Consider the following 13,420-nt stretch of genomic DNA (forward strand, 5'->3'; position numbering starts at 1 on the left):
TTGTGAATCGATGGTAGATACTCATTCCCACTATTTGTTTCTCAACTGCTCATCTGGTAGCCCACAGTTTGCAAAATGCATTGACAGGTGTATGCAAAACAATCTCCTAAACCTGGGAGGACCCCACTTCACTACCCTAAAAAAATGTGCTGTTCTGCTGGCAATTTACTTTTCTACCCTCAGCCTTTTAAGATAGGCGTTTTACATAGAAAGGTGTTTTTCTTTTTAAAAATTATACCACAGAGCCCCAACAGGCAATTCTTGGAGGGCCCCACTGCACAATAATGAATTAAAGTACTATTCTAATGACAACTGGTCTCTTTTACACATGGGCTCCTCCTTTTCAGAATAGACTTCAATCAGTGCTTTCCCTTTGGAATAATGAGAAGGGAAATAAACTGAATTGCAATTACAGTTGTGTTCATTAAAGTCATCTTAACTGCTCTTTACTGCTGCTACACAATGTCATTGCAGTATCCTTGTGATTGATATAGCTGCAAAAATACCATTTGAATCACCTTTATGAAAGCTTAAGACACCTTTTATTATGTTCACGCTGCAATTACACCCACAAGGAGAATGCTCTTCAGGATGGTGAATTCCTAAGCTGAAGTGTAAAAAAACAAGTGATTACTGAAAATGCCTCACCTGGGATGGGTCTTTTGTCTCAGCTATACAATACTTTTCTTCAGTCATTCCATCAAGGAAAAGATTACTTTACAGAGGTCTATCATTTTGAAGTTGTATTCTTAATATCAGTTGTCAAGGATTGTAAATCTCCGTAGATCAATGTAAAACTGAATAGGCTTGGTGGTTACAGTACTTCAGTGACATTTTATGCTTGCTAGGGGTTCTGGATGTATTATCGGTGACCGTTTCTCATGTTCTTAAAAAAGTAATTTGATGAAATTCAGTTAACACTGATACTAGTGCGTACTGAGTAAGAATAAATATTCTGTGCTTTAGTATTTCAGAGTGTTGAGATGGAGACTGGTTTAATTTTAAAGTTTGAGCGAAGGAGTGGAAGCAGAAAACAGTTATTCAACATTTAGGGGCAAATTTATCAAGCTGCGAGTTTCCGTCAGGCTTCAAACGGTGGGGATGTTGCCTATAGCAACCAATCAAATTCTAGTTATCATTTATTTAGTACATTCTACAATGTGGTAGCTAGAATCTGATTGGTTGCTATAGGCAACATCTCCACCTTTCAAACCCACTGGAAAATCACAGTTTGATAAATTTATCCTTTAGTGTTTGTGGATAGACAAATAAGAAATGTGAACATGTCAGATGTTTTATAATAAGAAGGCTCTGAAGATTTTGAGCAAATATTCCATGTTCATTGTTGGAATTATGCCAAATTGCAGACTTGAGTACTGGGGGCAGATCAGGAAAACTTGAGTAGGCGGGTTGCGGATACAAGTGGGTAAAATAAGTTGTAGGGTCTGAGATGAATAGCCTGCATAGTAGAAATAGCTTGCTTAGTAGAACATTAATGAACCAGGCCTGCACAGATCCTTCAGTATGTACCACTGGGTATTGTACAATGCCTGGTAATACCTGCCCTTTATATATATATGAGCATGTATTGCTAAAGGTTACCATTATAAATGTGACTACATTTAGGTGATCTCATAAGCAGATGTAAATTATAATATCTTATATGTATTAGTATATAAGGTACCTAATATTTTTTTTCTTTGTCTCTGTGATAACTGTATCATAAACAGATTGTGTAATTGATTCTACAGGAAAGTTGTGCTCAAATATTAATATTTACATCATGACACATAGTGCCAAAGAGTGATATAAGCTTCTGCAACCCGTTAGACTGAAGCTGTCACAATTGTGGTACAGTTTTGAGAGTGAACTGTGACATATGATTGGTTACAAGTTAAAGCACATTTGTATGCGCAGCACTATTTTTATTAAGTAAGACCCTTTTGTGTACATTTCAACACTATATACAGCTATGACGTTATAATAATAGTTAGTAAACATGTACCATTTCTGTTCACAATCTATCATCACTTTATAAACCACATTCTGAATGGTTTTGGAAACAAATTTGTGAAAGTTGGCTGCCAATCATGCATGTCTTATATAATGATATGTTGTTGAAATGTCTGATATATATACTATAGTACTGAAATGGGTGAATGCTATATAGCCCTTGTTTTCACTGTAAATAATATTTAGTGCTTGTGTATTTTGCAGTGTTCTTGACCTTAAAATAAATGACCATAAAAAGAACAGGCTGATCAGAGTTTATTTTCAAGTGATGAGGCTGCATTCCGTTGTTGATATTTATACTATAATGATTTATATTTATAAGTGCATTTAAATAATGTTTATTTGTAGTTTGGCTGGTGAAATGGAAATAAACAGCGACTTTTCCTGAGTTTATTTTTGCATCTAATTCACTAGAAGATTAGGTGGCAAGTCATGAATCCATGTGAGGATTGAGAGCCTAGTAGTGAAATCTCACACAATTTCAGCACCAGGGACTGATTGTTTTTAGATTATCATCTCCCAGAAGACACAATGGAAGGATTTCCTGTAACACCAAAGACATTTTTATATAGTACTGTACACTCAAAGAATAGCTCATACAGCGTGGTTTGTGTGTGTGTGTATTATGTAAATAAGCATCTCAATTTATAATGCATAGAATTATGGGTATGCCATTTGCATGGCAGACTTTCAGCTACATGCTTTGCCCACTGGGCACTAAGAGCACGACACAAGCAGTGGCAGGTGCATTTTACACTCTTTTTTTCTTTGGCACCTCTGTTGCAATGGGTTTTAATATAGCGGCTTTAAAATTTTACCAATGATAATGTTAGCAACAACAATTCTCAAATGGAGGTGTACTTTGTTTTTTTATGTATTACTGTAATAGCTAGAGCCTACAATCATATCCAATCATAAACATACTTTGATGACCAGTAAAATAACATAAACACCCATCTCTGTTAGACAAATATTTAAAAAATGTTAAGAACTGGAAAGATTGTATCTCTTTGTTGGAATTATGTTTTATGTGGATATTTTTGACAAACAGAACATTTTTTTTTTGTCTTTTGATTTTTTTCCAACAGTGTTGAAGTCAGTTTGTAGTGTTCTCAGTGTACTGTAACTTGTGTTACATGTATATTTTAACAGCAATTTGACTACATTTAGGTGATCTCATAAGATTGGATGCAAAGGTGATTTTTGCTTTATTTTTGCCAAATCTGCCAGGGAAGAGTTATCTGCTGCAATATGTTCTAACCTCTGTTTTGCTTATTAACTTCTGGTCATAGACAGGTAATGAGGCACGAAGTGTAATATGTCACCTGTGGTTATCTACAGCTAAAGAATACGTGTTCATTTCCAAGGCAGTGTGGCTTAGAGTGAAATGACTTTATTTAAGCATAATAATAGATTTCCACACCTTAATTATCAATGAGTGGCTTAAGCTTCAGGTTTCCTTTATATTTTTTGTAAAATATTAAAATGTGTATTTTAAGAAGGTAAATATATATATGTATTTTTTGTGCAGATACAGAGCTGGGTGTCAGTTTACTGACAACAAACAACAACAAAGATGCTTCAGGTCCAGTTGTACCAATAGTGTCAGGACTAGAAAGAAGTCAAGAGAAGAGCCAGGACAGCACTCCAGAGCTACAGTTTGAGACTACAGTGTGCAAGGAAACCTCTGAATTAGAGCCACGTCCGTTGCTCTCCTCTCCAGGACCAGTTGTGATTTCTCATTCAGAGACACAAACACAGACACAGTCTGACCTTCCGCAGCTTCCTCATGCTCCACTAGAGCAAGAAGCACTGTTACCACCTCAACCACAAGTACAGCTGCCACCAAAGGCTCAGCCACCCTCTCGACCACCTATTCATCCAAGTCCTCCCATATTGCAAGCACGGCCTCCTTCCCAATCTTTGCCCCAGAATTTTTGCAACTACAACAGCAGCAGCTTGAGTGTGAACAGTTTAAGGTTTGTTTAAAGATGACTTTAATTAACTTTCCATATTCTCTAGCATGATCTGTTTGTATATTTTAAAGGCAACCTTCTTTTCTTTAGCCTTTATTTGTTGACTGACATTCATGGTCAGATGTCCTAGACGCTCCAAGCTTCTGAAGATACTTCCATCCATTCCTCATTTGAACTGTTGTAATGGCCAGGGCAGGTTTAAATGTAATTGAAACTCAATGCAGGGTGTTGATTTCAACTGTTTGGTCAACTGCCAGAATCAACAAATCAGCTGCAATCAACACGCTGCATATGATATGTGGTACATTTAAAGTTAGCTCAGACATCATCAACAGATGATTGAGTAGATCCTGCATTGTTGAAGTACCAGACACAGGATATAATTTTCAAGTCATTTGGCACATAAAATAATGACACCTTTAGACAAAATTACATCTAGACTTTGCTTGAACACTTTACTTGTTGAGTAGTTTCTGAGTTAAGAGTTCCTACAATCTGTTACACATAAATTTCTAGATAAATGTAATGTCTACTTTTATTTCAGTATTGCATATATTTTTAAGCATAACAATATTTGAATAGTTTTCAGACCCATGCCTGATCAATATATATTATTGATGACATTATTCTTTAATGAGCAAGAATAAGCAGTGTACACTCTTTAAACGAAAATATTCTCCTAATGTGAGTGTTAAATAAAAATAAAATGTAAAAGTCTACCTTGTTGAGTCAATCCATCTACTCACAATATAAGCTGTCTAGTATTTTCAATTTATATTCCATTTTGCAACTTTGTTGGTGTTGCCCGCCTAGCAACCCAGTTTGTTTTATACGCACCTCTTTTGAATTTGTATTCTTTATAGCAATTGCCCTGAACTAGGCTTAGTTAGACCTTCAAGGCTGTAAGGAGTCAACAGTGACAGATGTTTAATGGATTTCAGCAATTTAAACACGGTGGTCTTTCAATCTTCTTATTTTATATCTCAAAGTGGCATAATGGGCAAATCGGATATTATGATGTTAAAGACATTCGTAGTATGTTTGCTTATGTCTGTTTTGTTTTTGAATCGTACATTCTATAAAGCCTTTGGCCCATTGTATTGATGTTGTCGTGTGCCATATTAGGTTTCCTAAACCTATGCATTTCTTTCTGCAGCAGCAGCAGAAGTAGCACTCCTGCCAAAGGTCAAGTGCCACCATCTCATTTGGCTCATCATCCTTCAGCTTCTCCGTATCCTCTGTCTTTACCAAGCCACAGTCCCTTGCATAGCTTTACACCAACCCTCCAACCTCCTGCTCACCAGCACCACCCAAATATGTTTGCCCCACCTGCTGCTTTACCTCCTCCACCACCACTGACTTCAGGGGCACTTCAAGTTCCAGGGCACCCAGCTAGCAGCAATTATTCAGGTATATATCAAATTAAACAGCTTAAAATAACTGTGACGAAGACAAGGTCTTATTGAGTAAGCTAACCTTCAAATTTCTACAGTTATGATAAATTGCTTGTAGATTAGTTATGCACATGTTATGTTAATGTCATAATTAGAATATTCATTCTTTTCAGAGCAAGACCTTCTCAGACAAGAGCTGAACACACGTTTTCTGGCTTCACAAAGTGCAGATCGCGGAGCGTCGTTAGGCCCGCCACCATATCTAAGGACAGAGTTCCACCAACACCAGCATCAGCACCAGCACACGCATCAGCACACACACCAGCACACCTTCACACCTTTCCCGCACGCCATCCCACCTACCGCCATTATGCCGACGCCAGCACCACCCATGGTGCGTACCCCAGGCAGAAATGTGAGGATAAGTAGAACACAACTCTATTCATAATTTGTAGTCTGATGGGTGACCAAACTAAAGGTCTTTTACTGTTTAAGTATGATAAATGTATAAATTTCTTGCCACATGTAAAGTTTGTTTTACATTCTAAACAACCTATAGACTTATATGCACCTCTATATGGTGCGAGCAAAAATGTGTGAGAATTCTATAAAAAAAAAATCCGCACATGGTGTCCGACAGTCGTTCGGAGGCACCTCGGGTGGATTTTTTTAAAAAAATTGAATCTGCCCAATTATGTGATACCTGAATAACTACAATAAATACATAAAATGTATTATATTTTACACTTTGACATGGAAGAAGATCTAATTCATGATTAAAACAACATATCTGAATGGGATGTCATTTGTGAATATTGTGACAACCTATTATAGTTTTTTTAGCTATGATTTTGTCTGACTCGTATAGCTACAATTTTAATCTCATGTTTTGTACACACTGTACTGGATAAGTTATTTTTAGATAAGAATATTGAATATCTTTTGGCTCGGAAATGTTTGTGTGTGGCAGTGCACAATCTTTTTTGTAATTTCAACAAAAAAGTGTAGAATAGCACTTTTGTATTTGTTGTTTTTCACAGAAGCCATAAGCGAATAGGTTACAGAAGTTTTATTCAAAGGGCCAAAATGAATCGGGTCTAGTAAGCTGATATATTGATTCTCCTATGAGTAGACATCACCAGAATAGATTAACGACCTTATGTGCATTCGGATGACATAGATTCTACCCTACTGTTGGGGCAGTTGTGGACAGTGCCTGGGGGCGGGCGGGCGAGACTCTGATCAGCAGCCTTTTTAGGAACATTTTAAAAGAAAATGAAATAAAATGAAACGCAGGTAGACCATTGACCAGGGCCAAGGCAGCCCACTATGGGGTTGCCCCTGGGAAATGGAGGGGTGCAGATGTCACCCTTCCCAGCCAGCCCCTGTTTGTGGAAATCTTAAATAAGCTAAGAAAGGGCTAATAAGACATTTTCAGAAATATCTCGTATTGTATGGATTTGCAGGAACTGTTGTGTAAGCAAAGACATGAAATATTGCTGTTGATTACAGAAGCTCCCAATAACTAGCTTATAGATAAATAAAATATTTGTATATAAAATAGAGCTACATCAGGAGATAATAAAAACAACATCCTTTTATAGACATCATTTATCAAACTCTCCTGGATGCTGAACCAGAATCTGCATTAGATTTATAGTACAAGTAAATCAACAAGAAAAATCTCAAAGAAAATATGATACTTATTTTTTTCTTATATTTTACTATCATTCAGGTCTCATAATAAATTCAAAAAAGATTTAACTATATTATATTTATAGTTTCTCTAGTATTATTGTGAGTGTTTAATATTTGATTCATTGTTTTCACTAATGAAAGATTTTGATTTAATGCAGACGCAGACCTTCAACAATCAGATTTGGAAAGTCACAGTCTGTGCTTTAGATATGCAAGCTCTTATAGATCCATTTCTAGCTCGGTCACTCAGTATGTTTGTGTGGATTAATCCCTCTGCATGGTAGAATGAATGATAACCTTTATATGTAACTTAGTGGAAATATCACAGCTATAGACCTAAATGATTGTAAGTAGTAGATTATAATTTATGCAATTAAATCCCTAAGAGTAAAAACTATTCAAAACACTGAATTGAATTGACATGTAGGATACCCTTATGCAATATGTTAGGAAATGGGTTTTGCTGATATGTATACGATGGAGAAGCTTCATACCGGAGGATCACAAAAAAACCATAAACATACATATATAAAGTGCCATGATAAACTAAATCAGTTTTATAACTTAATATGACTAGTGGCTATATTTACTAAACTGTGGGTTTGAAAAAGTGGAGCTGTTGCCTATAGCAACCAATCAGATTCTCGCTATCATTTATTACTACATTCTAGAAAATGATAGGGAGAATCTGATTGGTTGCTATAGGCAACATCTCAACTTTTTCAAGCCCGCAGTTTAGTACATTTACCCCCAGGAGTTTATTTGTATACTACAGTCCAAAGAAAATACGCACACACAACATTTAGATGTAGTATTGTCCCATGGCTCTCAATTCAGCCAGTGTATTTGGTATGTTATGTTTAATCCATGAAATAATTTTGCCATTGTTTTTCTATATTACAACAATATTTCTAGCATGAAATATATAATGAAATCTTCAGCTGATATATTTTCCATATATTGCATTATTTGCTCTGTTAGCACAGACAATATTTACACCTATGAGCCTGGAGGAGTTCAAATACAAACCAATTTATGAAAGTTGTTGGGAGCTGATTAGACAAGCTATTAAGCTGCTTGGGTGGAGGTTACTGTAGAAACAGGGCTATGGGTGGAGTTCTATTTGTTTGTGTCCAAGGCACCATCACAAAATAGGTTATAATATCTGTGGTGCCTGAATAATTCTGTGTACAGAACAAAAAAAAATGTCAGTACTACATATAATAAAAACAAGGCTGTGTTTGAACAACACCAGTAAACAGGTAATAAAAGAGATGCTTATTTCTCAACCTTCCTATATTTCTTCACAAGGCACCACTTGGGTGACTGCAGCAGTCTCACTGCAGTATTATAATATTATAGTAAGGAAATGTATTTATGGGGCTCATCTTTTATCATAAAAATAAAATACACAGCAGCTATAAAAATGTCTTTGTGTGCACAGCATTCAGCATCGAATTTTATTTATCTCGTAAAACCATCAGGATGAAATTATAATAGATTCAGTGTAGGTTAAACCGGGTGGTTGTTCACAATGCACTATATGTGGGCAGTTAGTGCTCTTGGTTGTTAAACAGTGTGATAAAAATGATCTTTATAGATACTTTTACTAAGACAGGGTAATAACCATTTGCTTTGATCCCTTTGCAGTTTGACAAATACCCTACAAAAGTTGACCCCTTCTACCGCCACAGTGTGAGTGCAAAAGTGCTGTATTAAAATGTTGGCTTATCTCTTGTCTATAGCATGCTGCAAACATCACCCCACAATAACCTGCTAAGATTTCAATGCTACCCCTAATCATTCGGCCTGGAATTCCCATTGCTTTCTCTCTTACTTCAGCTTTGGCAATATACAAGCTTCATTCATGTGATTCATTTCTTCTGGAGATGCACTATCCTGTTTTTAATCAAAATTTGTCAGAGCTCGTAAACTGTAGAAGAAGTCTAACTGTGAGAAAGATGACATACAGCGTGAGCCTGTTCCCACCGGGAGAATAGTGATCAGCCAGGAATTTTAAATAGGGATTGCAAGGGTGTTATAAAACTTGCAAGATAATATGCAAGTTTATTCTGATCCAAATCAAATGATGGCTGCTGCACATGGAAAGTCTATAATATAATAACATGTTTAGAATGTTAAAGATTTGTAGAACTCAATATATTTCTTGTTGTGAGCAGCAGATGAAAAATAAATAAAATAGCAACTCAAACATTAACATTAATTGGGTTGTACCCTTTCTACAGCCCCAGCTAGGTCATCTTTGGACAGTAAGAACAGATTGATATGTGAAAGCAGGTATATAGCATATAGATAGCAATATAAGGCTCCATTTATTTTCTCTTTTGTGTTGATTTTGTTTTTTTGCCATTTCTGTTTGGATGGTTCTGTTATTCTGTTTTCTTTGTTGCATTTACCATTTCTATATATGTACTATTGATTATTGTATGCAACCCCACCCTCTTCACAAAAGTGCAAGTTACAGCAAAGGGGTTGTTTTGTTTGCCATATTGTGCCTTAAATTAGAAATGTTCTGCCTCAGTAACATATCCACCTACTATGACATTTGGAGCAAATGTACTGTGCTTGCTGTGATATTTTGAGCTCAAAAGTAATGTGGCAGCCTGAGAAATCATTTAAAAACCATTAATGTCATCCATGTTTGTGTTGGAAACAGAAGGCGATGTACAATTGAAAATATGTCACACTGCTTGAAAACAAAGCATATTATTCAGCAGTTTCACTCCAGAAATGATGTTATGCCATTAGAGACAGAGAATATAATAGTGACTTAAATTTTTCAGATAACTATTTACTAGGCCAAATATTAGACTTAAACCAACTTCACCTCTATATAAAGGCTCTTTAATAAATAGCTGCAAGTTAAAATAGTAGTTGTAATAATGACTGGCAAAAAATTACTTCCAGCTTTCCTTTATAAACAACACTGGCTAGCTGTCGGCTTCTGGGCTTCACGGTCTCCCTCCTACCTTAGTTATCCCATAAATAGTGTGCAAGTAACCAACCTATTCCAGTGATTGTGTTGTTATTTTGCCAATGCTCCTCATGGTCAGGTCTCTATCTAAGTGACAGGAAGGGATTGGAGATTGCAAACAGCAGTAACCAGCATTGTACGCTACTTCAGTCAATTCATATATATGACATAAAGCTTTGGGAAATGAAATAGGACCCTAGGCATTTCAGTGTTGACATGTTTTCACATCAGAATGAACAAAGTCAGTGTATTGGCATCTATTATATTTACATATTCCATCATTGATGATGGCATTAGTTAATGCCTCAAGCATTAACAAATCATTTGTTTTGACTTTTTGTTCTCTTTATTTACCCTGTAATTCTTACATAAATAGTTCCATATGCGTGCCAGTTTAAGCTTTTAATATATGTTTTCATATCAGCTTGTACTGTGGTCCCCGCTTACAGCATTATACATCATCAAAACTCATTTCTGGTGACATGTAGGCTTCAGACATGAAGATGGAAACACATAAGGACATTAGGAAGTTTGCATAATTGATTTTCAAGGTGTGTTTGACTATGGTCTGAGTACCTTATTGTGCCTTCATCTCTTGTTCGTCCATTATCTACCCAGTTTTTAAGCAGTTTGTCAGCTCATCGGAATGTCCACAGCATAGCCAATCAGTAATTGGAATGTTCATAGTAGATCATCAGAATGATAACATACAGAGTATTTCAGAAAATATGTATGCTGATCGTGGTGGAGGGAGTGACCTGTCCACTCGTGATTATGTTAGTGAGAACAGGGGAACTGCCTTAGGTGAGGGGCTAATGGAGGTAAGCAAGAGGCTACAGCTTGCGAGTTACCTAGTAGAAGGAGCAGGGTGCCCAATTGCACAGAGTAGTGATGTGCGGATCCTGTCAGTCTGATAAAGGAAGATTATGTCAAATACAGCTATATAGAAAATTATAAACATCCAACTTGTTCCGCTAAGCCTTGGTAATTCAACGGGACAAAACAGAGAGCCTTTTTCAGTTATTTTAATAATTTAAGGGGATTTGTTTCAGCTCTTAAATTTGAAATAATCCAGCCTACTTGTGACAGCTAATAAGCCAGTTGTACTTGTAATGCTACAATTGATCAGTTTGATATATTCCAGAAGAGGGCAGTTTGAAATATTCCAATTTATAAAGTGGAGCAGGTTTTCTTGTGAAATTAAAAGGATATTGTACTTACCTCTGTTTACACAATCTTGTCAGCATATTTTAATGTATGGATTGGCTCATTCATAGTTGGAAAAAATATACTAGGTTGTGTTACTGGTGTTTCATCAGGTGCTTAGAATAATACCCATGTTTGTTGTTGTGGTAGTAGTTTCTATTGCTATTTATGTTCATTGATGTCTAACTGTGCCATAGGATAGGTCTCGTATAACTATTGAATATTTATTACTTGGTCAGAACATTTTAAAAATATTATTTCATAAAACAGAGGTTATAGATAGTCTAACTCGGTGTTATGTAAAGCTTTTACATGATAATAGTTACTGATTTGCATGTAATACTTAAATGAAAAGCTGAGACTGCCAAAGTAAATGTCATTTGTATTTGCGCCATCCTAGTTTTTGTATTATCTGAAAGTTGGGGACAGTACATGAATGTTTTGTTTTTTTCTTATGGCTGTGCCTAGACCATTTCTTATAGTTTTGTGCTATAGATTAAGAAACATATGAATGTAATTCTAATTTTATATCTTCACATGTCAACGTAAACATATATTTTTTTTGCGTTTTTTCATGATGTTGTGACACACGTATTTAGTATCTGATACATCATGTTCATTTCATCTCTCCATTTTCTGCTATATTTATTTGCTTCACTAAAATCATGAGGAAGGTTAGGAAGAATTTGAAGCTACTCTCTAGGGACAATATGCAAATGACCAATCTCTGGAGCACAGACTTCTGGGTGTGCCATTTGTATGGTGGCCTTTCAAGTCAAGGCTTTGGCCGTTAGCATACAGAGCATGACATGGAGGATTACAGTGGGCAAGAAATGACGCTGCCATGTTTATGGCATAAACAAAAGTTTGTGCTTCAGAAATGGAATGGCTTATTTGCCTGTTAAAATATTGTATCTTGCATTGTATAGCAATCTGGTTGTACAGTGTGTATTTTTAACTAGTTTGGAATTAGAATATGAGATAGCTGCATTGGAGGGAAATGTATTGTTTTAATACTGAATAATTATATTATATGCCAAGACCAACACATATGTATTGTCTCATAAAACCAAACTTTTAATATCTGTTTTATATTGAGAGGGAAAACAGCCTACATTAAGTAGCTGTATATATTGCCACATATTGTTTCTTGAGAGTAAGACCACACGACTATATCTGTGTATTAAATAGCCCATAGATTAGCATTAGCAGTGACAGCATTACCAGTAAAGCAGACTAATTAACTCATAATTGTGCATATTCTTTAATTTCTTATACAATACTATTAAACCTTTTAACAAAGTAATTGAGTTTTAATGGTATGAAATCCTGGCACTCGTAAAGCTTCATTTTTAATTAGCTTGCTATTTCCCTTGGACTTATTTGGCTTAACATTCCTCTTGCTTTTGATGTACTCTAAATTCTGAAACCACTTAAGCATTCAATCCAATTTAATAATTTATAATTACAAAATCACCTTTTATTTTGGAATAAAGGAATTCATCAAGGGTATTGTTTCTGTGCTAATTAATGTTGAATGCCCTTAAAGTTCTCCACTTCACATATATTAGTCCAAAACTGTCTTGACAGGGGGAACCGATTTTTCCACCCTCATCAATATCTGCTTTTGGCTTTGCACTTGTGCTGTGATTCTGTGTAGTGTTGTTTATTGCTGTATATTGGGATTTTGTCTCCTTTTAATCAACTATTTATTTTCTTGCAGTTATTCCATTCTTATCCTCCAGCTGTATCTGGCATTCCTCCAATGATTCCTCCCACTGGTCCTTTTGGATCACTTCAAGGGGCGTTTCAACCTAAGGTAAGAAATTATTAATTTTTCATTTTTCCTCTTTGAACAAGTTATTTTGATTCATCTTTTGTTACATGTTCCCATATGCATATGCAGTTATCTGATAATACAATGATGCAGCATATATAAGATAAGATATGTATTGCAACATAAAAGTGCCTAATCAGAAAACAATATACTACAGTATATGCTAGAGTCAAATTATAAAACTTCAGACTTGCCATGTAGATTCATATGTATACCAGAGCAATGGCCTGGGTTCAACTGTTGTCATATGGATCCAGCAAGAAAACTACCATAATAATGGTTTTTATGCGTACTATTACCG

General features: G+C 35.7%; 1 protein-coding gene across 5 annotated transcripts in view; it reads left to right on the top strand.

The window, feature by feature from the left end:
* AUTS2 (activator of transcription and developmental regulator AUTS2) overlaps positions 1-13,420 on the top strand; it is a 1,332,985-nt gene that overhangs the window by 1,299,823 nt on the left and 19,742 nt on the right. For 3 of the 5 annotated variants that reach the window (XM_075195006.1, XM_075195008.1, XM_075195010.1), the window contains 5 exons: positions 3,545-3,992; positions 5,146-5,399; positions 5,557-5,798; positions 8,732-8,776; positions 13,006-13,101. In XM_075195006.1, coding sequence (XP_075051107.1) covers positions 3,545-3,992; positions 5,146-5,399; positions 5,557-5,798; positions 8,732-8,776; positions 13,006-13,101 — 1,085 coding nt within the window. The remainder of the gene's footprint in view (positions 1-3,544; positions 3,993-5,145; positions 5,400-5,556; positions 5,799-8,731; positions 8,777-13,005; positions 13,102-13,420) is intronic. The other 2 variants (XM_075195009.1, XM_075195007.1) reach the window with 1 other exon arrangement.

The sequence above is a fragment of the Mixophyes fleayi genome, chromosome 2, assembly GCF_038048845.1.
Source record: "Mixophyes fleayi isolate aMixFle1 chromosome 2, aMixFle1.hap1, whole genome shotgun sequence".
Lineage (NCBI taxonomy): Eukaryota > Metazoa > Chordata > Amphibia > Anura > Limnodynastidae > Mixophyes > Mixophyes fleayi.